The following is a 26581-nucleotide window of genomic DNA, read 5'->3' as shown; positions in this document are numbered from 1 at the left end:
ACACACTGAGGCTTCTAGGGGAGAACTCTGAAACGCAGGGCCGCTGTAATCATTAACGCACTTAGAGGCTTCATCGGCCATCGAGCCTCTTCCACTTCATCAGAACTTATGTGGGGAGCACAGTTTACTCAAGATAAAAGACCAGGGTTATGACTCTGGACCAACCGGGCCTTAATATCCTGTGTGTTTATATTGTTGCCATGTTATTAGATAGTTAAGAGTCTGCTGATTAAACTATTGATGTATTCATTAAGGACAGAAGGACTGGCTGCATATAGAAAGATAGTGCTGTGTAATGTTTAAATCTTGAGGTCAAAATCCAGCTAGTTTATTTGTTACTGACCCTTTGCTTGTCTTCTGATTGGTCTGCTCACCTCCAACCAGGGGGCTCCTATCCTTTGTTATGTCCTGACTATATGTCGCTAGTCATGTGTAGGGGCTTCATACCCATAGATGAATAATGAAAACCTGAAATAACTGAGTCTCAAACAGAAGTCTCCAATGTCTTTTAGGCCAAATATCTGCAAACTACAAGTAAATATATATATATTTTGTATAAAAGTGTGTTTTATACTAAACTGGGCTTAGTCATTTTTATTCATTTTGGTGCCATTGACTTCATGTATGCCTGGTGAAATATTAGATTTTACATTTTGATGTTGTGACCGACCGTAAGGGCAAAAACTTTGACATTTTTTATACATTTAAAAAAAAAAAATTCCCCTACAATTTTCTGGCACGGCCACTCTACTTTGCACAAGTTTGAAACAAAAAAATAATATTTGGACCTGTGTATTACTTGAATAGCTTAATATTGAATGCAAAATGATAATAATTTTAATGATGTTTATTTATAAATAGCACTAGACCAAGTTTAATGTAGAATACATATACTATTTATACTGCTTAATGTCTCCATCAGTTTGGGGGTCCCTGGCCTGAAAAACGTTGAAGACCTCTGGTGTAAGTTATAACTTGTCCCCTCGTCATCTTGCTAAGATGAATTGGGAAAACCTGTGCAATTTAGTCCTTGCCCCGTCTGCTCAGCCCTAACTCCTTCAACCGTGTTAATGTCAGGATTGGTTGAAAGCATATCAGCAATGACATTTTATGTATGTCGTCTTCAGTGATGCTGGTAACATTCCTCTAATCTGACCACTTTTTTTCAGTTTTATTTAACTTGTTGACATAAAGAGAAATGCAAACAGATTTTTTTTTTTTTTTTTTTTTTTTAATTTTGCTAATAGTTAGCAGATAAAGAGACGTCCTCAGCAGCAGCAGCAGAACAGGTGGTGCAGGGAATGGATCCCTGGCCCTCTAGGTGTCAGGTGGTACTGGTGTCCATCAAGACGACGATACGAGCTCAAATCCTGCAGGCAGGCACAGGAAGTGTCCCCACATCTAGGTGACCCCCTCCTCCGTTGCTCTCTGACCAGCAGCAACTAGCGGAAGAGGAGGTGTCCCCAGATGGAAGAGACCAACCCCTCCACTGCTCTCTGACAAGCAGCAATCAGTGGAAGGGAAGGGGAGGGGAAGTTGGTAACTTCCTGGTTGAGCTCTGAGGTGGATTCGTCTAGAAAGATGAGATAAGATTTAATACAAAAATAGGTAAAACTATAGAAATGATAGATGGACACTCGCACAAAATAAAATGTATAACAGTAAATATGTACAAAAAATATTTACCGATGATGATGTAGATGTTGAGCTTTAGGACACCAGTACTGTGGGCCTGCAGAAAGCTCTGCCTATTGATCTGAAGAACTTCTTGATGGTCCCAGGTTCCTGGGATTGTCTCTTAATCTAATAATAACAATAATAATAATGCATTGGTTTTATATAGCACTTTATCATATACACTCAAAGTCGCTTTACATTGAATGCATTATTCATTCGCTCACACTGTCACACCCTGGTGGTGGTGAACTAAACTGCCAACATGTGCCTACAGCCTCTCCGACCATCACCAACACTCACTCACTCACAATCATACGCCAGGGAGCACACACCTGGTTTTTAAAAGAAGACAAGACAACGTCTTCTACCGGTGGATCCTCTAAGACCATGAGAGTCCACAGAGATGACTTCGAGCAGTGGAGAGTCTTGCAGACGTCTTTGAATACGGCCTTGTCTATGTTCTTCATCTGGTCCTGGTTGATGTGAAGACCTTCACTCTCGACACCCTCCCAGAGTTTGGTGAATATCTGCTGGTGGATGTCATCAAGAGAGTCTGTAGCGGAGGTCACCTTTGACTTTTTGAGAGCACGTGAAATGAGCTTCTCCGCTGCACCGCTCACGAAGGATTTTTCCTCCGCTCTCACGTCCTGCTTGTCCTCAGGTTCAGAAGTGGACACTGAAGCTGTGTCCGGAGGCACAGAGGTGTCCTCAGGGGTGACGTCTGTCACGTCGGGCGTCTGTGCTGTCACAGAGGTGTCCTCAGGTTCAGAGGTGGACACTGAAGCTGTGTCCCGAGGCACAGAGGTGTCCTCAGGGGTGACGTCTGTCACGTCAGGCATCTGTGCTGGCACAGAGGTGTCCTCAGATTCAGAGGTGGACACTGAAGCTGTGTCCGGAGGCACAGAGGTGTCCTCAGGGGTGACATCTGTCACGTCGGGCGTCTGTGCTTTCACAGAGGTGTCCTCAGGTTCAGAGGTGGACACTGAAGCTGTGTCCGGAGGCACAGAGGTGTCCTCAGTTTCAGAGGTGGACACTGAAGCTGTGTCCGGAGGCACAGAGGTGTCCTCAGGGCCGACGTCTGTCACGTCGGGCGTCTGTGCTGTCACAGGAGGAGACTTTTTGGGAAGTGGCTCAGGCGTCATTTCCAAACTCTCTGGGATGTCACTTTGTAGAAGAAGAAAAAAATGAAGTTTGCTGTTTATTTCAAATATGAAGACAAAAAATATATAATATAATATATAAAACTTTTGTCCTACTTGTTGCAGACTCCAGGTTTGTTTGACTCCAGATCTTCTTCTTTAGGGAGTGTTGGTTTGGAAGTGGCCACGAGTCCCAGGTGGAGACGTTGATGCTTGGACATCAGTCTCTTCTTCTCACTGCACAGCTTTTCAATGATGCGATCAACCATTTCCTCAAACAGTGCTTTGAGGGCAGTGTTGTACTGTCCACATGGTGTCGCAGGGGGAGTGCGGACAAAGTGCATGCACTTCACATATGCTGCTGTCGCTACTCTGATGAGGATGCTCCTCAGGGAGTCCAAGATCTCGTGGAAAACCTCGTCTGGAACCACCAGAATTTGAGGAAAGGTTTGGGGTATTGTCTCCCCCAAACCGGATGACAGGAACTCCCAGGGTTTAGCTCCTCTCCTCTTCTCCTCTGACAGCGATGATTGGTTAATGAGCTCCACCAAGTCAATAAGCAGCTCTACCAGGATGTATCTAGATAGATAGACAGATAGATACTTTACTCATCCCAAACTGGGAAATGAACAGGCACTCGACACCATACATACTACATAACAGGGAAACACAATACTACATACACAATATTTACAAGACTTATAAAAATAAGTGAAGTACCTGGTCTTGCCATCAGGGACTCCTGTGAGCAAAAAAGCCCACTGCCTGGGGTCAATCATCCCAATGTAGGAATTCACAACATGGTGAATCACGTCCACTGTAGTTGGTTCCTGTGGACTGTTTGGTGTTTGGTTCATGGCGTTGGTTCTCTTGGCTGCCATCACTCAAACTTGCGTTTTGAAAAAAGTCTTTTCGAAAAAAGGGCTTGTAATCACGACTTGTCAGTGTAATGAATACGAACTGAAGATGAAAATGATTCCGTGAGCTATTTATACCCCTCCGGAATGCTCAGGTACCACAGGACTGTGACATCATCAGGGACTCACTAATGGACTGTGACATCATCAGTGGGGGACTAACGGAATGTGACATCATCAGTGAGGGCCAGGAGGACTTCACTCCATTCTATCCTGAGATCTGCCTATCTACAGTGTGTATAAAATAAATGCTTTACTCTTAGCCATCAAGGCTTTGCTGCTGAGAAGCTTCCCCTCAACATGATGCTCCCACCACTGTGCTGATTTTCAGGAATTAGAAACACTCATGTCATAATAAAGTGAATTTCTTTTGTTCTGCATTGCTAACAGGAACTATTTTATTTGTATAGTCCAGTTGTCAATATATTCAACCACTGATAATGATTGAGAACTGTATGAAAGGCTACACCAGAACGCCATAATAACGTATAGTGCACTGATGCTGGATTTGATTTAAATTTGCTACGTAGCTTGCTTGCTAGTTCAACTGTCTTTTTCTGGCCATTGTTCAAAGAATAGTTGCATGGATTTGTTTCGATAGATCTTAGGTCTATTGTGACCCCTAGGTGGTCTGCGGAGGTACTGCAGGGGGTCGCAAAAACTCCCATCAGTCAACTGGCGAGGCCAAAATGAAACACTTTGTCACTTGAACAAAAAATAGAAATAATAAAAAAAAATTGAACCTGTGTATTATTTGCATAGCTTAATATTGAATGCAGAATGATCATAGTGTATATTTATAACACATTATATACATAAATAAATAAATGTGTATGGTACTAACTTAAACATACATTAAGTTGAATTAATTCACGATTTTTGTCTTATGCACTGAAAATAATTTAGAGAAAATAATATACAGCTTTTTACCCTTTACCACCTTCTGCCAAAACTTATTCATAGGAATACTGTCACCTTTTTTGGGGCCCCGTAAAAACTAACTGCATTAGTCCACTGCACGTCACTGCAGCAATATGAAAAAGACGACTTCACAGATGCCCATAAACATTTACGAGTAGCAAAAGAGTGTTCAGTTTTAACTGGAGCGGTTAAATAAAAGCAAACGCTCAACGCTTCTCAGTTCCATGTTTATTTGACATCCAACAAAATCCAATAAAAGCTTTAAGAATTAACATGTTTCACCATCACCAAAAAACATAATTTCTCTCAATAAAAATGTAAAACTAGAAGATCAAGGTTCATAAAATGCAAGCAGTAGGGTTGAGGCGTGAATGATGCAGGTAACAGTTTCTGACAGGCAAGTCAAAGAGGCGGAAATCTACTCCTACAGATAGTTACACAGCACAGCACAGACTAAAGATCCACACCGAAGAAAAACAATCAAATAGAGGTCTCTCCCTTCAAACTGCGTTCGCTCCGCGCTCACAAAAATGAGCCGTCCAAAACTATGTCACATGACAGGATGTCTCGGCTTTTATCCACAAAAATCACAAGGAACCTTCCTGAGAAAACAACTCTGCTCAACAATCTTTTTTATTCTGTGAAATTTTGACAAGACTTCAGAGACATGTCAACGTCTTTTACTGTGCGCCAATCAAAGCACAGTTTTTTATTATTCCCCACTTTCATTTCAGGTTTCAGGTGGATGTCCATGTAGCCCAAAGAATCCGGTGGAATCTTTGTTTCCATCACTCCTGCCCAACCGTGTCTCCCACTGGCCAATCAGAATCACAACGCCGTCGAGGAAAAGATTAGAGAAAAACAAATGTGGCCATGTAAACGCCCCCTCCATCAGAGCTTTAACCCTGGTAAAGTCCCACCCACGGTGCATCAGCTGTGTGCTTCAGGTACACAGCTCACTTCCTGCTTCATCCTGCCCTCAGGTGGAGTTTGATGGGCACAACAGGATGATGAGTGATGTTTATGGGTACAACTTGATAGTGAGCTATGCAGGTGAGGGGGGAAGATATTTTCCAAGTCGAGGGTGAAGAGGCCTTCGCCCTCCTTCCCCCCTCCCCGTCCCGGCGCCGCTTTGCCCACTCAAATCCCCAAAAGGAAGGCGGCTCTGCAGGCCCCCGAAGCATTATGTTAGCCCGATCGCCGATGGTTGGGGGGAGTGTGGTTGCAGCGATGCTACGAGGTCGCTGCCCCAGTTTGGGAGCCCAGGGGTTTGGGAAGGCGGACTAAGCATCCGCTTCCCATTTTCCTCCCCCTAGTGTGGCGCGGTGCTGCTGTTCCGACACCCCAGTCCTGCTGGACTCTGGTGGATCTCCAAGCCTTCGCTGGACCAAAGACATGAAGCAGCGTAGCGTTCACACCCAGGCAGTCCAACCCTCATACAGCTGGGCCAGGTTGTCCATGTTGGTAGCCTCTTTGATAACAAAGTCCACCTGCAGGATCACAAGAGGTCAGGAAACGGTGCATCTCACTGCTTCACACATTCAGGTCAGTGTAGATGCATGTATTCACTGAACGTAATAAACCATACATGCATATTACCTGCTCTGTGACACTCATCCTCCTGTTGGGATCGATGTCTCTGCCCTCCAGCTTGGCTTTCACTCTCTTCCACACGCTCACTGCGTACGAGTTCCTCTCCTGGACAGCTGCAACACAGCAAGTATGCAAAGTTACAAGAGTGCAGTCACCCATACACATCTTCCATTTATAACCGTGAACATGTGCAGCCCAAGTTTAATCTATTAAAAAAGAATCTGGTCCTAATGACGAATAAAAATGCTCCTTTGTAGTGTTTGTTACTTCAGATACATTTTGTGAGGAGAAAACAGATTAACCACAGACCAAGGGGAGGTGGGTGAAGAACGTTACCTCGTCCTGTTTTGGGGTCCCGTACGGCCCTCTTGGGGCTGGGGTTGAGACCTTTGCTGTTCATCATCAGAGTGCTGGGCGGGGTATCAGTCGGGGTTCCCAGGTTTCGAGGCAGAGCCTTGCGGGCGTTCTGGGACATCGAGTCTGGCTGGGTCTTCACGCCACTGCATCTAATGGCTGCATCCAAATCACAAGATGTTAAACTGTTAAACCTTGATGCTCTGTCCTTGATGTCCTTGATGCTCCTTGATTCCTGTTCCCACCGCTTTGCATGCTGGGGGCAAACATACAGTTACTTGTGGCAAATGCATTTTCTAAAGTGGTTTAACAGAATATTAAAAAGGCTCTGAACAGATTCTACACAGAACCTGGAAAAATCTTGAACATGGACCCATAACTTACCTGATCAGCCACAACATTAAAACCACTGCCAGGAGAAGTACATGACATTGACTATTTTGTAAGAATTCAATGTTCTGCTGGTAAACTTTAGGATCTTACGGCATTTATGTGGACGTTACTTAGACATGTAGCTCCCACCTAGACCAGACAAAGCCACCCCCCACCCCACAACAATGACACTCCTCTGATGAGGCACAGCTGGTTTGGAGGCGCAAGGTAGACCTACACAGTGTTAGATGGGAATATTAGATGAAGGCAGTCATAATGTTATGCCTGTTTGGTGCATGTCAGTTGTAATTTCTTGAGCAAAATACAAGTTTGTGCAGAATCCATGTCTGACCAAGCAACAACCTCCAGAGCTGAAAAATGTGCCAATGCGAAAAAAAGGAGTTTCCCAAACGGCCACTAGAGGCCGACATTGTCTAATAATCGAAGTTGCCGCTCAACTTTTTTTTTTTTTTAATGTGAAGTTCCCACTGGTGTTTACCTCTCGCTGTAGCCGTCTCCCCCTCGGGATGAGACATCCTTTGCATTGCTGTAGCTGCAACACAGATGGGCATGCTGAGCTTCTGGCCGAGCACAGACACGGACAGATCCACTGTGGACACGTCCCTCAGCACTCGAGGGATGAGGTACCACCTACAGGCAGAGACGCACACGTTATTATCGCTATAATCATGCCATCCAGGCCTGTGTATTACTTGCTCTGAGTCGACACTGCATATGTGCACTACAAATGAGCCATATGTCAAGTTTCTGTTGTATTTACATGTATGGAACTTTATAAAAGTTATCACATATTGTTACTAAAACACAAAACTAAAAATAGGAATAAACATGCATGAGTTTGATTGTTGGTAACAGCTATAAAAACCATTTTAGAAACCGTTACACAGCATGTTCTGTTACACAGTCTGAGGATAAAACTTTGAACTTTGGCTTCAAAACACAACGTCCCACAAAGACTGTGTGTTGATGCGTTTTACCTTTTAAAGGCAGCTACATTGTCAGCCAGCGTGTTCTGCTCGTCGGCCCCTGAGCGGTAGTAGTCATACACAGCTTTGGGAAGAACTCTCCTCGCTTCCTCCTCGAAGTCCGACACGCACACCCGCTGTCCCGACATGGCTGTTCACTCAGACTCAGACTCAGACTCGGACACACTGAGGCTTCTAGGGGAGAACTCTGAAACGCAGGGCCGCTGTAATCATTAACGCACTTAGAGGCTTCATCGGCTCGAGCCTCTTCCACTTCATCAGAACTTATTTGGGGAGCACAGTTTACTCAAGATAAAAGACCAGGGTTATGACTCCGGACCAACCGGGCCTTAATATCCTGTGTGTTTATATTGTTGCCATGTTATTAGATAGTTAAGAGTCTGCTGATTAAACTATTGATGTATTCATTAAGGACAGAAGGACTGGCTGCATATAGAGAGATAGTGCTGTGTAATGTTTAAATCTTGAGGTCAAAATCCAGCTACCAAACGTTTATTTGTTACTGACCCTCTGCTGGTCTTCTGATTGGTCTGCTCACCTCCAACCAGGGGACTCCTACCTTTTGTTACGTCCTGACTATATGTCGCTAGGTTAGTCATGTGTAGGGGGTTCATACCCATAGATGAATAATGAAAACCTGAAATAACTGAGTCTCAAACAGAAGTCTCCAATGTCTTTTAGGCCAAATATCTGCAAACTACAACTATTATATATTTATATTGTATAAAAGGGTATTTTATACAAAATATTAGATTTTACATTTTGATGTTGTGACCGACCGTAGGGCAAAAACTTTGACATTTTTTATACATTTAAAAAAAAAACTGGCACGGCCACTTTACTTTGCACAAGTTTGAAACAAAATTAGTATTTGGACCTGTGTATTATTTGAATAGCTTAATATTGAATGCAAAATGATAATAATTATAATGATGTATATTTATAAATAGCACTAGACCAAGTCTAATGTAGAATACATATACTATTTATACTGCTTAATGTCTCCATCAGTTTGGGGGTCCCTGGCCTGAAAAACGTTTAAGACCTCTGGTGTCAGTTATAACTAATCCTCTCGTCATCTTGCTAAGATGAATTGGGAAAACCTGTGCAATTTAGTCCTTGCCCCGTCTCCTCAGCCCTAACTCCTTCAACCACGCTTTCAGGGTTCATGTTAATATCAGGATTGGTTGAAAGCATATCAGGAATGATATTATACATATGTCGTCTTCAGTGATGCTGGTAACGTTCCTCTAATCTGACCATTTTTTTTTCAGTTTTATTTAACTTGTTGACATAAAGAGAAATGCAAACAGATTTTTTTTTTTTTTTTTTTTTTTAATTTTGCTAATAGTTAGCAGATAAAGAGACGTAATCAGCAGCAGCAGCAGAACAGGTGGTGCAGGGAATGGATCCCTGGCCCTCTAGGTGTCAGGTGGTACTGGTGTCCATCAAGACGACGATACGAGCTCAAATCCTGCAGGCAGGCACAGGAAGTGTCCCCGCATCTAGGTGACCCCCTCCTCCGTTGCTCTCTGACCAGCAGCAACTAGCGGAAGAGGAGGTGTCCCCAGATGGAAGAGACCAACCGCTCCACTGCTCTCTGACAAGCAGCAATCAGTGGAAGGGAAGGGGGGGGGGAGTTGGTAACTTCCTGGTTGAGCTCTGAGGTGGATTCGTCTAGAAAGATGAGATAAGATTTAATACAAAAAAATAGGTAAAACAATAGAAATGATAGATAGACACTTGCCGAAATAAAATATATAACAGTAAAATATTTACCGATGATGATGTAGATGTTGAGCTTTAGGACACCAGTACTGTGGGCCTGCAGAAAGCTCTGCCTATTGATCTGAAGAACTTCTTGATGGGCCCAGGTTCCTGGGATTGTCTCTTCATCTAATAATAACAATAATAATAATAATGCATTGGTTTTATATGGCACTTTATCATAGACACTCAAAGTCGCTCTACACTGAATGCATTATTCATTCGCTCACACTGTCACACCCTGGTGGTGGTAAACTAAACTGCCAACATGTGCCTACAGCCTCTCCGACCATCACCAACACTCACTCACTCGCAATCATACGCCAGGGAGCACACACCTGGTTTTTAAAAGAAGACAAGACGACGTCTTCTACCGGTGGATCCTCTAAGACCATGAGAGTCCACAGAGATGACTTCGAGCAGTGCAGATTCTTGCAGACGTCTTTGAATACGGCCTTGTCTATGTTCTTCATCTGGTCCTGGTTGATGTGAAGACCTTCACTCTCGACACCCTCCCAGAGTTTGGTGAATATCCGCTGGTGGATGTCATCAAGAGAGTCTGTAGCGGAGGTCACCTTTGACTTTTTGAGAGCACGTGAAATGAGCTTCTCCGCTGCACCGCTCACGAATGATTTTTCCTCCGCTCTCACGTCCTGCTTGTCCTCAGGTTCAGAGGTGGACACTGAAGCTGTGTCCGGAGGCACAGAGGTGTCCTCAGGGGTGACGTCTGTCACGTTGGGCGTCTGTACTGGCACAGACTTGTCCTCATGTTCAGAGGTGGACACTGAAGCTGTGTCCGCAGGCACAGAGGTGTCCTCAGGTTCAGAGGTGGACACTGAAGCTGTGTCCGGAGGCACAAAGGTGTCCTCAGGGGTGACGTCTGTCACGTCGGGCGTCTGTGCTTTCACAGAGGTGTCCTCAGGTTCAGAGGTGGACACTGAAGCTGTGTCCGGAGGCACAGAGGTGTCCTCAGGTTCAGAGGTGGACACTGAAGCTGTGTCCGGAGGCACAGAGGTGTCCTCAGGGGCGACGTCTGTCACGTCGGGCGTCTGTGCTGGCACAGAGTTGTCCTCATGTTCAGAGGTGGACACTGAAGCTGTGTCCGGAGGCACAGAGGTGTCCTCAGGTTCAGAGGTGGACACTGAAGCTGTGTCCGGAGGCACAGAGGTGTCCTCAGGGCCGACGTCTGTCACGTCGGGCGTCTGTGCTGTCACAGGAGGAGACTTTTTGGGAAGTGGCTCAGGCGGCATTTCCAAACTCTCTGGGATGTCACTTTGAAGAAGAAGAAAAAGAAGTTTGATGTTTATTTCAAATATGAAGACAAAAAATATATAATATAATATATAAAGCTTTTGTCCTACTTGTTGCAGACTCCAGGTTTGTTTGACTCCAGATCTTCTTCTTTAGGGAGTGTTGGTTTGGAAGTGGCCACGAGTCCCAGGTGGAGACGTTGATGCTTGGACATCAGTCTCTTCTTCTCACTGCACAGCTTTTCAATGATGCGATCAACCATTTCCTCAAACAGTGCTTTGAGGGCAGTGTTGTACTGTCCACATGGTGTCGCAGGGGGAGTGCGGACAAAGTGCATGCACTTCACATATGCTGCTGTCGCTACTCTGATGAGGATGCTCCTCAGGGAGTCCAAGATCTCATGGAAAACCTCGTCTGGAACCACCAGAATTTGAGGAAAGGTTTGGGGTATTGTCTCCCCCAAACCGGATGACAGGAACTCCCAGGGTTTAGCTCCTCTCCTCTTCTCCTCTGACAGCGATGATTGGTTAATGAGCTCCACCAAGTCAATCAGCAGCTCTACCAGGATGTATCTAGATAGACAGACAGATAGATACTTTACTCATCCCAAACTGGGAAATGAACAGGCACTCGACACCATACATACTACATAACAGGGAAACACAATACTACATACACAATATTTACAAGACTTATAAAAATAAGTGAAGTACCTGGTCTTGCCATCAGGGGCTCCTGTGAGCAAAAAGGCCCACTGCCTGGGGTCAATCATCCCAATGTAGGAATTCACAACATGGTGAATCACGTCCACTGTAGTTGGTTCCTGTGGACTGTATGGTGTTTGGTTCATGGCGTTGGTTCTCTTGGCTGCCATCACTCAAACTTGCGTTTTGAAAAAGTCTTTTCGAAAAAAAGGGCTTGTAATCACGACTTGTCAGTGTAATGAATACGAACTGAAGATGAAATGATTCCGTGAGCTATTTATACCCCTCCGGAATGCTCAGGTACCACAGGACTGTGACATCATCAGGGACTCACTAATGGACTGTGACATCATCAGTGGGGGACTAACGGAATGTGACATCATCAGTGAGGGCCAGGAGGACTTCACTCCATTCTATCCTGAGATCTGCCTATCTACAGTGTGTATAAAATAAATAAATAAATACTTTACTCTTAGCCATCAAGGCTTTGCTGCTGAGAAGCTTCCCCTCAACATGATGCTCCCACCACTGTGCTGATTTTCAGGAATTAGAAACACTCATGTCATAATAAAGTGAATTTCTTTTGTTCTGCATTGCTAACAGGAACTATTTTATTTGTATAGTCCAGTTGTCAATATATTCAACCACTGATAATGATTGAGAACTGTATGAAAGGCTACACCAGAACGCCATAATAACGTATAGTGCACTGATGCTGGATTTGATTTAAATTTGCTACGTAGCTTGCTTGCTAGTTCAACTGTCTTTTTCTGGCCATTGTTCAAAGAATAGTTGCATGGATTTGTTTCGATAGATCTTAGGTCTATTGTGACCCCTAGGTCGTCTGCGGAGGTACTGCAGGGGGTCGCAAAAACTCCCATCAGTCAACTGGCGAGGCCAAAATGAAACACTTTGTCACTTGAACAAAAAATAGAAATAATAAAAAAAAATTGAACCTGTGTATTATTTGCATAGCTTAATATTGAATGCAGAATGATCATAGTGTATATTTATAACACATTATATACATAAATAAATAAATGTGTATGGTACTAACTTAAACATACATTAAGTTGAATTAATTCACGATTTTTGTCTTATGCACTGAAAATAATTTAGAGAAAATAATATACAGCTTTTTACCTTTTACCACCTTCTGCCAAAACTTATTCATAGGAATACTGTCACTTTTTTTGGGGGCCCCGTAAAAACTAACTTCATTAGTCCACTGCACGTCACTGCAGCAATATGAAAAAGACGACTTCACAGATGCCCATAAACATTTACGAGTAGCAAAAGAGTGTTCAATTTTAACTGGAGCGGTTAAATAAAAGCAAACGCTCAACGCTTCTCAGTTCCATGTTTATTTGACATCCAACAAAATCCAATAAAAGCTTTAAGAATTAACATGTTTCACCATCACCAAAAAACATAATTTCTCTCAATAAAAATGTAAAACTAGAAGATCAAGGTTCATAAAATGCAAGCAGTAGGGTTGAGGCGTGAATGATGCAGGTAACAGTTTCTGACAGGCAAGTCAAAAGAGGTGGAAATCTACTCCTACAGATAGTTACACAGCACAGCACAGACTAAAGATCCACACCGAAGAAAAACAATCAAATAGAGGTCTCTCCCTTCAAACCGCGTTCGCTCCGCGCTCACAAAAATGAGCCGTCCAAAACTATGTCACATGACAGGATGTCTCGGCTTTTATCCACAAAAATCACAAGGAACCTTCCTGAGAAAACAACTCTGCTCAACAATCTTTTTATTCTGTGAAATTTTGACAAGACTTCAGAGACATGTCAACGTCTTTTACTGTGCGCCAATCAAAGCACAGTTTTTTATTATTCCCCACTTTCATTTCAGGTTTCAGGTGGATGTCCATGTAGCCCAAAGAATCCGGTGGAATCTTTGTTTCCATCACTCCTGCCCAAACCGTGTCTCCCACTGGCCAATCAGAATCACAACGCCGTCGAGGAAAAGATTAGAGAAAAACAAATGTGGCCATGTAAACGCCCCCTCCATCTGAGCTTTAACCCTGGTAAAGTCCCACCCACGGTGCATCAGCTGTATGCTTCAGGTACACAGCTCACTTCCTGCTTCATCCTGCCCTCAGGTGGAGTTTGATGGGCACAACAGGATGATGAGTGATGTTTATGGGTACAACTTGATAGTGAGCTATGCAGGTGAGGGGGGAAGATATTTTTTCCAAGTCGAGGGTGAAGAGGCCTTCGCCCTCCTTCCCCCCTCTCCGTCCCGGCGCCGCTTTGCCCACTCAAATCCCCAAAAGGAAGGCGGCTCTGCAGGCCCCCGAAGCATTATGTTAGCCCGATCGCCGATGGTTGGGGGGAGTGTGGTTGCAGCGATGCTACGAGGTCGCTGCCCCAGTTTGGGAGCCCAGGGGTTTGGGAAGGCGGACTAAGCATCCGCTTCCCATTTTCCTCCCCCTAGTGTGGCGACGTGCTGCTGTTCCGACACCCCAGTCCTGCTGGACTCTCCAAGCCTTCGCTGGACCAAAGACATGAAGCAGCGTAGCGTTCACACCCAGGCAGTCCAACCCTCATACAGCTGGGCCAGGTTGTCCATGTTGGTAGCCTCTTTGATAACAAAGTCCACCTGCAAGATCACAAGAGGTCAGGAAACGGTGCATCTCACTGCTTCACACATTCAGGTCATTGTAGATGTATACATTCACTGAACGTAATAAATCCATACATGCATATTACCTGCTCTGTGACACTCATCCTCCTGTTGGGATCGATGTCTCTGCCCTCCAGCTTGGCTTTCACTCTCTTCCACACGCTCACTGCGTACGAGTTCCTCTCCTGGACAGCTGCAACACGGCAAGTATGAAAAGTTAAAAGAGTGCAGTCACACATACACGTCTTCCATTTATAACCATGAACATGTGCAGCCCCTAGTGTAATAATCATCACCACAGACCGAGGTGAGGAGGGTGAAGAACATTACCTCGTCCTGTTTTGGGGTCCCGTATGGCCCTCTTTGGGCTGGGGTTGAGACCTTTGCTGTTCATCATCAGAGTGCTGGGCGGGGTATCAGTCGGGGTTCCCAGGTTTCGAGGCAGAGCCTTGCGGGCGTCCTGGGACATCGAATCTGGCTGGGTCTTCATGCCACTGCATCTAACGGCTGCATCCAAACCACAAGATGTTAAACTGTTAAACTGTGACTCCTTGATGCTTTGTCCTTGATGTCCTTGATGCTCCTTGATCCCTGTTCCCACCGCTTTGCATGCTGGGGGGAAACATACAGTTACTTGTGGCAAATGCATTTTCTAAAGTGGTTTAACAGAATATTAAAAAGGCTCTGAACAGATTCTACACAGAACCTGGAAAAATCTTGAACATGGACCCATAACTTACCTGATCAGCCACAACAGTAAAACCACTGCCAGGAGAAGTACATGAAATTGAGTATTTTGTAAGAATTGAATGTTCTACTGGTAAACTTTAGGATCTTACGGCATTTATGTGGACGTTACTTAGACATGTAGCTCCCACCTAGACCAGACAAAGCCACCCCCCACCCCAAAGCAATGACACTCCTCTGATGAGGCACAGCTGGTTTGGAGGCGCAAGGTAGACCTACACAGTGTTAGATGTGAATATTAGATGAAGGTGGTCATAATGTTATGCCTGATCGGTGCATATTAGTTGTAATTTCTCGAGCAAAATACAAGTTTGTGCACAATTGTCCTTAGAAACATCCATGTCTGACCAAGCAACAACCTCCAGAGCTGAAAAATGTGCCAATGCGAAAAAAAATGCAGTTTCCCAAACAGCCACTAGAGGCCGACATTGTCTAATAATCGAAGTTGCTGCTCAACTTTTTTTTCTTTTACTGTGAAGTTCCCACTAGTGTTTACCTCTCGCTGTAGCCGTCTCCCCCTCGGGATGAGCCATCCTCTGCATTGCTGTAGCTGCAACACAGATGGGCATGCTGAGCTTCTGGCCGAGCACTGACACGGACAGATCCACCGTGGACACGTCCCTCAGCACTCGAGGGATGAGGTACCACCTACAGGCAGAGACGCACACGTTATTATCGCTATAATCATGCCATCCAGGCCTGTGTATTACTTGCTCTGAGTCGACACTGCATTATGTGCACTACAAATGAGCCATATGTCAAGTTTCTGTTGTATTTACATGTATGCAACTTTATAAAATTAATCACATATTGTTACTAAAACACAAAACTAAGAATAGGAATAAACGTACATGAGTGTGATTGTTGGTAACAGCTATAAAAACCATTTTAGAAACCATTACACAGCATGTTCTGTTACACAGTCTGAGGATAAAACTTTGAACTTTGGCTTCAAAACACAACGTCCCACAAAGACTGTGGGTGTTGATGGGTTTTACCTTTTAAAGGCAGCTACATTGTCAGCCAGCGTGTTCTGCTCATCGGCCCCTGAGCGGTAGTAGTCATACACAGCTTTGGGAAGAACTCTCCTCGCTTCCTCCTCGAAGTCCGACACGCACACCCGCTGTCCCGACATGGCTGTCCACTCAGACTCAGACTCAGACTCGGACGCACTGAGGCTTCTAGGAGAGAACTCTAAAACGCAGGGCCGCTGTAATCATTAACGCACTTAGAGGCTTCATCGGCTCGAGCCTCTTCCACTTCATCAGAACTTATGTGGGGAGCACAGTTTACTCAAGATAAAAGACCAGGGTTATGACTCCGGACCAACCGGGCCTTAATATCCTGTGTGTTTATATTGTTGCCATGTTATTAGATAGTTAAGAGTCTGCTGATTAAACTATTGATGTATTCATTAAGGACAGAAGGACTGGCTGCATATAGAGAGATAGTGCTGTGTAATGTTTAAATCTTAAGGTCAAAATCCAGCTACCAAAAGTTTATTTGTTACTGACCCTCTGCTGGTCTTCTGATTGGTCTGCTCACCTCCAACCAGGGGGCTCCTACCCTTTGCTACGTCCTGACTATATGTCGCTATATGTGTAGGGGGTTCATACCCATAAATGAATAATGAAAACCTGAAATAACTGAGTCTCAAACAGAAGTCTCCAATGTCTTTTAGGCTAAATATCTTCAAACTACAACTATATATGTATATTGTATAAAAGGGTGTTTTATACTAAACTGGGCCAAGTCATTTTTATTCATGTTGGTGCCATTGACTTCATGTATGCCTGGTGAAATATTAGATTTTACATTTTGACATTGTGACTACAATTTTCTGGCACTGCCACTCTACTTTGCACATGTTTGAAACAAAAAAATAGTATTTGGACCTGTGTATTATTTGAATAGCTTAATATTGAATGCAAAATGATTATAATTATAATGATGTATATTTATAAATAGCACTAGGCCAAGTCTAATGTAGAAACATATACTATATACTGCTTAATCTCTCCATCAGTTTGGGGGTCCCTGGCCTGAAAAATGTTTATCTTGCTAAGATGAATTGGGAAAACCTGTCTCCTCAGCCCTAACTCCTTCAACCGTGTTAATGTCATGATTGGTTGAAAGCATATCAGGAATGACATTATACGTATGTCCTCTTCAGTGATGCCCGGTAACGTTCCTCTAATCTGACCACTTTTTTCAGTTTTATTTAACTTGTTGACATAAATGAGAAATGCAAACTGATTTTTTTTTTTTTTTTTTTTTTTTTAATTTTGCTAATAGTTAGCAGATAAAGAGACGTCCTCAGCAGCAGCAGCAGAACAGGTGGTGCAAGGAATGGATCACTGGCCCTCTAGGTGTCAGGTGGTACTGGTGTCCATCAAGACGACGATACGAGCTCAAATCCTGCAGGCAGGCACAGGAAGTGTCCCCGCATCTAGGTGACCCCCTCCTCCGTTGCTCTCTGACCAGCAGCAACTAGCGGAAGAGGAGGTGTCCCCAGATGGAAGAGACCAACCGCTCCACTGCTCTCTGACAAGCAGCAATCAGTGGAAGGGAAGGGGAGGGGAAGTTGGTAACTTCCTGGTTGAGCTTTGAGGTGGATTCGTCTAGAAAGATGAGATAAGATTTAATACAAAGTACAAAAAAATAGGTAAAACAATAGAAATGATAGATAGACACCTGCAGAAATAAAATGTATAACAGTAAATATGTACAAAAAATATTTACCGATGATGATTTAGATGTTGAGCTTTAGGACACCAGTACTGTGGGCCTGCAGAAAGCTCTGCCTATTGATCTGAAGAACTTCTTGATGGTCCCAGGTTCCTGGGATTGTCTCTTCATCTAATAATAACAATAATAATAATGCATTTGTTTTATATAGCACTTTATCATAGACACTCAAAGTCGCTTTACATTGAATGCATTATTCATTCGCTCACACTGTCACACCCTGGTGGTGGTAAACTAAACTGCCAACATGTGCCTACAGCCTCTCCGACCATCACCAACACTCACTCACTCGCAATCATATGCCAGGGAGCACACACCTGGTTTTTAAAAGAAGACAAGATGACGTCTTCTACCGGTGGATCCTCTAAGACCATGAGAGTCCACAGAGATGACTTCGAGCAGTGCAGATTCTTGCAGACGTCTTTGAATACGGCCTTGTCTATGTTCTTCATCTGGTCCTGGTTGATGTGAAGACCTTCACTCTCGACACCCTCCCAGAGTTTGGTGAATATCTGCTGGTGGATGTCATCAAGAGGGTCTGTAGCGGAGGTCACCTTTGACTTTTTGAGAGCACGTGAAATGAGCTTCTCCGCTGCACCGCTCACGAATGATTTTTCCTCCGCTCTCACGTCCTGCTTGTCCTCAGGTTCAGAGGTGGACACTGAAGCTGTGTCCGGAGGCACAGAGGTGTCCTCAGGGGTGACGTCTGTCACGTCGGGCGTCTGTGCTGTCACAGAGGTGTCCTCAGGTTCAGAGGTGGACACTGAAGCTGTGTCCCGAGGCACAGAGGTGTCCTCAGGGGTGACGTCTGTCACGTCAGGCGTCTGTGCTGGCACAGAGGTGTCCTCAGATTCAGAGGTGGACACTGAAGCTGTGTCCGGAGGCACAAAGGTGTCCTCAGGGGTGACGTCTGTCACGTCGGGCGTCTGTGCTTTCACAGAGGTGTCCTCAGGTTCAGAGGTGGACACTGAAGCTGTGTCCGGAGGCACAGAGGTGTCCTCAGGTTCAGAGGTGGACACTGAAGCTTTGTCCGGAGGCACAGAGGTGTCCTCAGGGGCGACGTCTGTCACGTCGGGCGTCTGTGCTGGCACAGAGTTGTCCTCATGTTCAGAGGTGGACACTGAAGCTGTGTCCGCAGGCACAGAGGTGTCCTCAGGTTCAGAGGTGGACACTGAAGCTGTGTCCGGAGGCACAGAGGTGTCCTCAGGGCCGACGTCTGTCACGTCGGGCGTCTGTGCTGTCACAGGAGGAGACTTTTTGGGAAGTGGCTCAGGCGTCATTTCCAAACTCTCTGGGATGTCACTTTGAAGAAGAAGAAAAAGAAGTTTGATGTTTTTCAAATATGAAGACAAAAAATATATAATATAATATATAAAACTTTTGTCCTACTTGTTGCAGACTCCAGGTTTGTTTGACTCCAGATCTTCTTCTTTAGGGAGTGTTGGTTTGGAAGTGGCCACGAGTCCCAGGTGGAGACGTTGATGCTTGGACATCAGTCTCTTCTTCTCACTGCACAGCTTTTCAATGATGCGATCAACCATTTCCTCAAACAGTGCTTTGAGGGCAGTGTTGTACTGTCCACATGGTGTCGCAGGGGGAGTGCGGACAAAGTGCATGCACTTCACATATGCTGCTGTCGCTACTCTGATGAGGATGCTCCTCAGGGAGTCCAAGATCTCATGGAAAACCTCGTCTGGAACCACCAGAATTTGAGGAAAGGTTTGGGGTATTGTCTCCCCCAAACCGGATGACAGGAACTCCCAGGGTTTAGCTCCTCTCCTCTTCTCCTCTGACAGCGATGATTGGTTAATGAGCTCCACCAAGTCAATAAGCAGCTCTACCAGGATGTATCTAGATAGATAGACAGATAGATACTTTACTCATCCCAAACTGGGAAATGAACAGGCACTCGACACCATACATACTACATAACAGAGAAACACAATACTACATACACAATATTTACAAGACTTATAAAAATAAGTGAAGTACCTGGTCTTGCCATCAGGGGCTCCTGTGAGCAAAAAGGCCCACTGCCTGGGGTCAATCATCCCAATGTAGGAATTCACAACATGGTGAATCACGTCCACTGTAGTTGGTTCCTGTGGACTGTTTGGTGTTTGGTTCATGGCGTTGGTTCTCTTGGCTGCCATCACTCAAACTTGCGCTTTGAAAAAAGTCTTTTCGAAAAAAGGGCTTGTAATCACGACTTGTCAGTGTAATGAATACGAACTGAAGATGAAATGATTCCGTGAGCTATTTATACCCCTCCGGAATGCTCAGGTACCACAGGACTGTGACATCATCAGGGACTCACTAATGGACTGTGACATCATCAGTGGGGGACTAACGGAATGTGACATCATCAGTGAGGGCCAGGAGGACTTCACTCCATTCTATCCTGAGATCTACCTATCCAGTGTATAAAATAAATAAATAAATAAATACTTTACTCTTAGCCATCAAGGCTTTGCTGCTGAGAAGCTTCCCCTCAACATGATGCTCCCACCACTGTGCTGATTTTCAGGAATTAGAAACACTCATGTCATAATAAAGTGAATTTCTTTTGTTCTGCATTGCTAACAGGAACTATTTTATTTGTATAGTCCAGTTGTCAATATATTCAACCACTGATAATGATTGAGAACTGTATGAAAGACTACACCAGAACGCCATAATAACGTATAGTGCACTGATGCTGGATTTGATTTAAATTTGCTACGTAGCTTGCTTGCTAGTTCAACTGTCTTTTTCTGGCCATTGTTCAAAGAATAGTTGCATGGATTTGTTTCGATAGATCTTAGGTCTATTGTGACCCCTAGGTGGTCTGCGGAGGTACTGCAGGGGGTCGCAAAAACTCCCATCAGTCAACTGGCGAGGCCAAAATGAAACACTTTGTCACTTGAACAAAAAATAGAAATAATAAAAAAAAATTGAACCTGTGTATTATTTGCATAGCTTAATATTGAATGCAGAATGATCATAGTGTATATTTATAACACATTATATACATAAATAAATAAATGTGTATGGTACTAACTTAAACATACATTAAGTTGAATTAATTCACGATTTTTGTCTTATGCACTGAAAATAATTTAGAGAAAATAATATACAGCTTTTTACCTTTTACCACCTTCTGCCAAAACTTATTCATAGGAATACTGTCACTTTTTTTGGGGGCCCCGTAAAAACTAACTTCATTAGTCCACTGCACGTCACTGCAGCAATATGAAAAAGACGACTTCACAGATGCCCATAAACATTTACGAGTAGCAAAAGAGTGTTCAGTTTTAACTGGAGCGGTTAAATAAAAGCAAACGCTCAACGCTTCTCAGTTCCATGTTTATTTGACATCCAACAAAATCCAATAAAAGCTTTAAGAATTAACATGTTTCACCATCACCAAAAAACATAATTTCTCTCAATAAAAATGTAAAACTAGAAGATCAAGGTTCATAAAATGCAAGCAGTAGGGTTGAGGCGTGAATGATGCAGGTAACAGTTTCTGACAGGCAAGTCAAAAGAGGCGGAAATCTACTCCTACAGATAGTTACACAGCACAGCACAGACTAAAGATCACACCGAAGAAAAACAATCAAATAGAGGTCTCTCCCTTCAAACTGCGTTCGCTCCGCGCTCACAAAAATGAGCCGTCCAAAACTATGTCACATGACAGGATGTCTCGGCTTTTATCCACAAAAATCACAAGGAACCTTCCTGAGAAAACAACTCTGCTCAACAATCTTTTTTATTCTGTGAAATTTTGACAAGACTTCAGAGACATGTCAACGTCTTTTACTGTGCGCCAATCAAAGCACAGTTTTTTTATTATTCCCACTTTCATTTCAGGTTTCAGGTGGATGTCCATGTAGCCCAAAGAATCCGGTGGAATCTTTGTTTCCATCACTCCTGCCCAACCGTGTCTCCCACTGGCCAATCAGAATCACAACGCCGTCGAGGAAAAGATTAGAGAAAAACAAATGTGGCCATGTAAACGCCCCCTCCATCAGAGCTTTAACCCTGGTAAAGTCCCACCCACGGTGCATCAGCTGTGTGCTTCAGGTACACAGCTCACTTCCTGCTTCATCCTGCCCTCAGGTGGAGTTTGATGGGCACAACAGGATGATGAGTGATGTTTATGGGTACAACTTGATAGTGAGCTATGCAGGTGAGGGGGGGAAGATATTTTCCAAGTCGAGGGTGAAGAGGCCTTCGCCCTCCTTCCCCCCTCCCCGTCCCGGCGCCGCTTTGCCACTCAAATCCCCAAAAGGAAGGCGGCTCTGCAGGCCCCCGAAGCATTATGTTAGCCCGATCGCCGATGGTTGGGGGGAGTGTGGTTGCAGCGATGCTACGAGGTCGCTGCCCCAGTTTGGGAGCCCAGGGGTTTGGGAAGGCGGACTAAGCATCCGCTTCCCATTTTCCTCCCCTAGTGTGGCGCGGTGCTGCTGTTCCGACACCCCAGTCCTGCTGGACTCTGGTGGATCTCCAAGCCTTCGCTGGACCAAAGACATGAAGCAGCGTAGCGTTCACACCCAGGCAGTCCAACCCTCATACAGCTGGGCCAGGTTGTCCATGTTGGTAGCCTCTTTGATAACAAAGTCCACCTGCAAGATCACAAGAGGTCAGGAAACGGTGCATCTCACTGCTTCACACATTCAGGTCAGTGTAGATGCATGTATTCACTGAACGTAATAAATCCATACATGCATATTACCTGCTCTGTGACACTCATCCTCCTGTTGGGATCGATGTCTCTGCCCTCCAGCTTGGCTTTCACTCTCTTCCACACACTCACTGCGTACGAGTTCCTCTCCTGGACAGCTGCAACACGGCAAGTATGCAAAGTTAAAAGAGTGCAGTCACACATACACGTCTTCCATTGATAACCATGAACATGTGCAGCCCGTAGTGTAATAATCACCACCACAGACCGAGGTGAGGTGGGTGAAGAACTTTACCTCGTCCTGTTTTGGGGTCCCGTATGGCCCTCTTGGGGCTGGGGTTGAGACCTTTGCTGTTCATCATCAGAGTGCTGGGCGGGGTATCAGTCGGGGTTCCCAGGTTTCGAGGCAGAGCCTTGCGCGCGTTCTGGGACATCGAGTCTGGCTGGGTCTTCACGCCACTGCATCTAACGGCTGCATCCAAATCACAAGATGTTAAAATGTTAAACTGTGACTCATCGATGCTTTGTCAAGTTTGTAGATTCCTTGGTGACACAACAGCAGCTGTGGTCAGTAAAATACATTTTGACGCAAGGTTTTTTTTTGTGTTTGCAGGGCTCAGCATCATTCATTAAACACAGGTAAGAATATTTTTAAAGTGACTACAGATTTGTGCTGCAGCTGCTGTTCCAAGCCAAGAAGGAAGCTACAGTGTCTCTAAAGATGCTTTTCAGGAACACAAGCTGAGTGGGACACTAATCCATACCTGCTGCAAAGCTGGTCTGTGCTGCAGAAACAGGACTAGCGCAGTCCCCTTCTCTGTCTGTCACCAGTGGTGAGGCAAAGCCCACCAGTCCATTATAAACACTGTTGTGAGAACACACACAGATTACTAGGAGATTTGGACAGGACGATAACAAACCAGGCTGAGAGCGTACGTGCGTACGGCTGAGAGTACCTCTGGCTCTGGGAGTGCAGTTCCTTCAGGGTAGCAGGAACCTCCTCCAGTAGTTCCACCTGCTCCTGGTTGCGTGGCTGCCCGCTGGCCTGAACCACGGTGAATAAGACGAGCTGGATGTTGTCTTGCCAGGCTTTGTACTCCAAGAGGAAGTGGCGCACGCTGCCTTCATAGGCCACCTCTTCGCCATCCGCCAATGCTGCCTCCTCATCCTTTATGAGGGATTTAACACAGAAGATAAAAAAGGGTCAAGATGGACTGCAAAAAAATGAAGCATTATAGCGCAACACAGCTTTCTGAGACAGACCCTGGAGCATTTACACCAATTTAACTTCCACATTTGAGTCATGAAGTTAATTTAAAAAGGATTTTTAAGAAATTTATTCTCAAACGTTTGCAGGGGCTCATTTTTCATTCCTGTTGATATGAATAATATGAAAACCTTGGCCATGGCTCTCAGCAGGTGCTTGACGTCGGCCAGTTGGCGGTTGTGGTTGGACAGAATAGTTTTGATGGAGTCCACCAGCAGCTGCAGCGTCTCTCCACAGGACTCCAGCTGTTGCTCTCGCTCTTCCTGAGTCCTCCGCTCGATGCTCAGCTCCTCCTCCAGCTGCCTCTGGGCACAGCTCAGCCAATCAGGGCTGCCTATGGGCAGGTCTAGCACTGGACTCTGTAATAACAACGACCAAAGAGAACAATTCAATAATGCACATGTTTGTAATCAAGTGCTGCTAGTGGTTTTTAACTATTCTGTTTATATGCACGTGGTAATAATGCATCAGAAAAGAAATGTATGTGTAGCAGTTCCATTTATTTATGTAAAGGACTATAGAATCCATGGATGTTGGCTAACCCTAACCCTAACCCTAACCCTAACCCACCAGTCTGTGCAGCAGTTGGAGCTCCAGAGGAGACACTGTGCTGCTGAACTGAGCCGCATACGAGCAGGTTTGCTGGCAGCGCTTCAGCAGTTCAAACAGCGCTGCGTCCATGTTGAGAGCCTCGGGGGATCGGGTCCGAAGGCCTTCGAAGTTGAGGATGGTGGAGCACAAGAAGGTGACCTGGAAATGAGATGGCGGGAAAACTTTCAGTAGCTGCGAGCTGCATGGAGTCACAAAGAGTAACTACAACATGGCGGCAGTGTTACCTGGCTGGTGCGCTGGTTGTCTCTGGCCACCATGGCGCGTCTCTCCCTGATGGTCATCTCAAAGTCCTGCAGGACGGGGGCCAGAGCCGGGTTGGCTCCACCAGCCCACTTCAGACGCTGCTCGATGCTCGCCTCCAGCGACGCCAGCTTCTCCTAAAGACACCAACACAGGACAGGGACCTCTGTTTGAGTAATTTATTTAATTCATTCCAGGATTATGAAGGTTATAAACATTAATTACGCTGCCACTTAAAACTTCTTCCATATTGTCAACTTAGAGAAGTTTACTGGAAGTTGTATGTGCTTCAAAAGTTTACAGTTTTTTAAACACAAGTAGGTAAACATGACTTTAAAGAGCATAAAATGAACCTGCAGACTTTTGTTTAGGTCACATTCTGGTCCTTTATTAGGTCCCACTGACATTTTTCACGAATTTTATCTTGTAGGTAATACTGCATCTAACAAACTGTGGAAATGATGTTGCCACTAGCAAAGAAACCTTTTCTTATAGACCAAAGATCAAAAATGTCTTTATCCTGAAGAATCCAGAAACTCCTCTATAATGTTGGACCTGTAATTGAACTACTGACCTGAATGGCAACGATGGCTCCCTCATCCTGACTCAGCTTGTACAGCTTCTTCTTCATGTTGCTGAGGATCACGGAGCGAGGAGGAACGCTGACACTCAGGGGCTGATTGTTGGGGCCCAGAACATCTTCGTGCTGCCACTGGAAGTGAACGCACACAAAAACAGTTGAATGTCGGAAACATGCAGAACTGAAAACATTCATCATGGTAATCTTGGACCAAGATGGCTTTTGCGAGTACCTGGAACATGGCGATGTGCAGCTGACTCCTCTGCAGTCCGGCCTTGGCAATCTCCAAGTTGATGTCCAACCTCCTCAGCAGGTCGACTTTCTTCCAGGCGGTGTCATAGGAGGACGCCAGCACCGTGGCTCTGTTGAGCAGCTGCTGGGAGACCCGACCTGACGCCAGGCTCTGCTCCACTGCTTTCTTACAAAGCTCATCCAGAGACACCTTCAGAGTCAAACATATCCAGGTTTACTGGTTAAATATTGATTGTAATTGTTCATGCTATTTCTTTGGACCGTGCCGGTGGTCCCTCATTGTGGCCAGGACATATTCATACCTTGCTCTCTGCACCAAAGTCTTTTGCTTCCACCTGAGCGACAACGTCCAGGCCGAGGGCGGAGATGGTGCTGCAGAGAGCCAGACCGAGGGCTTGGCTGGGCAGACCCATGAGCATCTGCCGGACAAACTCGGCTGTGAAGGCCTTGATGGGGCGGATCATCTGTTCCTCGCTGACCACTGCCGCTCCTGACCCCGTCGCACTGGGCCGGCGGTACAGTGGTTTCCCCACAGCAACCGGCCCGTTTGTAGGCAACATTTCTTCAGCCGGGGGACAGGTACCTGACAAGGAAATGAAGAAAAGGCTTGATTTTATTTCTGTGAATAGTTGGATTTGGTCTAAAAGTGTTAAAATATAATAAACGTTTTATAGTACAAGGAGGAAAAGTTGTAGAAAACAAGAAACAAAAGGTACTATGGTTTTAACTTATTGTTTTAGGCATCACAGCTGATGGAGGGGTTGTAATCAGTGATTGTAAGGTAATGGGTCGCTTCTAATTCATGGTGAAGACCTCTTACCAGACAGGGTCTGAGCGAAGGACGAACACAGCCTGAAGAAATCCCTGACGGTTTGCAGTCTCTTGAGGAAGAACACCTCTTCCATCACCTGACGCAGATTTAAACTCTCAAAGAAGTGGAGCTGTGTGGCCCGAGCCTCCCTCAGAACATCCACCTTCCTCCAGGTTGATGGGACCCCTAAAGAGCACAGCTGAGGATGACAAAGAGCGGGAAAAAATTATGGGATGTGAGAGATATCAATAATCATCAACAGCAACGGTTTATTTAACCAGGAAGTGATAGAGATGTAAAGTATTAATAATAA

The 26581-nt window shown here is 45.0% G+C and overlaps 7 protein-coding genes across 8 annotated transcripts in view; all 7 read right to left on the bottom strand.

The window, feature by feature from the left end:
• Window positions 1–1209: 1209 nt before the first annotated feature.
• LOC124997840 lies at window positions 1210–3697 on the bottom strand. The gene is made up of 5 exons (XM_047571848.1): window positions 3537–3697; window positions 2934–3395; window positions 2010–2841; window positions 1687–1803; window positions 1210–1573 (listed from the first exon to the last, which is right to left on the bottom strand). Exons 1-4 carry the CDS (start codon window positions 3695–3697, stop codon window positions 1711–1713), a joined length of 1548 nt encoding a protein of 515 aa, XP_047427804.1. The 3' UTR covers window positions 1210–1573; window positions 1687–1710.
• A 1170-nt stretch (window positions 3698–4867) lies between these two features.
• Window positions 4868–6782, bottom strand: LOC124997780 (serine/threonine-protein kinase SMG1-like). The gene is made up of 3 exons (XM_047571761.1): window positions 6584–6782; window positions 6254–6360; window positions 4868–6144 (listed from the first exon to the last, which is right to left on the bottom strand). Exons 1-3 carry the CDS (start codon window positions 6720–6722, stop codon window positions 6067–6069), a joined length of 324 nt encoding a protein of 107 aa, XP_047427717.1. The 5' UTR covers window positions 6723–6782; the 3' UTR covers window positions 4868–6066.
• Window positions 6783–7332: 550 nt separating this feature from the next.
• On the bottom strand, window positions 7333–8203 carry LOC124997779 (2-Hydroxyacid oxidase 1-like). Its single transcript, XM_047571760.1, has 2 exons — window positions 7972–8203; window positions 7333–7624 (listed from the first exon to the last, which is right to left on the bottom strand). Exons 1-2 carry the CDS (start codon window positions 8106–8108, stop codon window positions 7408–7410), a joined length of 354 nt encoding a protein of 117 aa, XP_047427716.1. The 5' UTR covers window positions 8109–8203; the 3' UTR covers window positions 7333–7407.
• Window positions 8204–9597: 1394 nt separating this feature from the next.
• LOC124997839 lies at window positions 9598–11886 on the bottom strand. The gene is made up of 5 exons (XM_047571847.1): window positions 11712–11886; window positions 11109–11570; window positions 10086–11019; window positions 9760–9876; window positions 9598–9657 (listed from the first exon to the last, which is right to left on the bottom strand). The coding sequence occupies exons 1-4, from the start codon at window positions 11870–11872 to the stop codon at window positions 9784–9786; spliced, it is 1650 nt and encodes a 549-aa protein (XP_047427803.1). The 5' UTR covers window positions 11873–11886; the 3' UTR covers window positions 9598–9657; window positions 9760–9783.
• A 1758-nt stretch (window positions 11887–13644) lies between these two features.
• On the bottom strand, window positions 13645–16295 carry LOC124997964 (serine/threonine-protein kinase SMG1-like). 2 transcript variants are annotated; one of them, XM_047572052.1, is made up of 5 exons: window positions 16091–16295; window positions 15589–15740; window positions 14676–14957; window positions 14432–14538; window positions 13645–14321 (listed from the first exon to the last, which is right to left on the bottom strand). In XM_047572052.1, exons 1-5 carry the CDS (start codon window positions 16225–16227, stop codon window positions 14244–14246), a joined length of 756 nt encoding a protein of 251 aa, XP_047428008.1. In that variant the 5' UTR covers window positions 16228–16295; the 3' UTR covers window positions 13645–14243. The 2 variants fall into 2 exon arrangements, with proteins under 2 accessions (XP_047428008.1, XP_047428009.1); XM_047572053.1 differs by having other exon boundaries at window positions 14676–14852; window positions 16091–16288.
• Window positions 16296–16700: 405 nt separating this feature from the next.
• Window positions 16701–20355, bottom strand: LOC124997838. Its single transcript, XM_047571846.1, has 5 exons — window positions 19833–20355; window positions 19230–19691; window positions 18158–19142; window positions 17835–17951; window positions 16701–17713 (listed from the first exon to the last, which is right to left on the bottom strand). Exons 1-4 carry the CDS (start codon window positions 19991–19993, stop codon window positions 17859–17861), a joined length of 1701 nt encoding a protein of 566 aa, XP_047427802.1. The 5' UTR covers window positions 19994–20355; the 3' UTR covers window positions 16701–17713; window positions 17835–17858.
• A 1745-nt stretch (window positions 20356–22100) lies between these two features.
• The window catches only part of smg1 (SMG1 nonsense mediated mRNA decay associated PI3K related kinase), a 28907-nt gene continuing 24426 nt past the window's right edge, over window positions 22101–26581 (bottom strand). The window contains exons 53-64 of the mRNA XM_047571785.1: window positions 26278–26467; window positions 25760–26040; window positions 25438–25647; window positions 25200–25337; window positions 24610–24762; window positions 24344–24523; window positions 23905–24132; window positions 23463–23674; window positions 23271–23371; window positions 22802–22978; window positions 22558–22664; window positions 22101–22447 (exon numbers count right to left, since the gene is read on the bottom strand). Of these exons, the coding sequence (XP_047427741.1) occupies window positions 22370–22447; window positions 22558–22664; window positions 22802–22978; window positions 23271–23371; window positions 23463–23674; window positions 23905–24132; window positions 24344–24523; window positions 24610–24762; window positions 25200–25337; window positions 25438–25647; window positions 25760–26040; window positions 26278–26467 (2055 nt within the window). The 3' untranslated portion in view covers window positions 22101–22369. The remainder of the gene's footprint in view (window positions 22448–22557; window positions 22665–22801; window positions 22979–23270; window positions 23372–23462; window positions 23675–23904; window positions 24133–24343; window positions 24524–24609; window positions 24763–25199; window positions 25338–25437; window positions 25648–25759; window positions 26041–26277; window positions 26468–26581) is intronic.

This window comes from Mugil cephalus, chromosome 20, assembly GCF_022458985.1.
Source record: "Mugil cephalus isolate CIBA_MC_2020 chromosome 20, CIBA_Mcephalus_1.1, whole genome shotgun sequence".
In the NCBI taxonomy this organism is placed as follows: Eukaryota; Metazoa; Chordata; class Actinopteri; order Mugiliformes; family Mugilidae; genus Mugil; species Mugil cephalus.
Note: the sequence above shows the minus strand (reverse complement) of the source record. Positions and strands in the feature narration are given on the sequence as shown.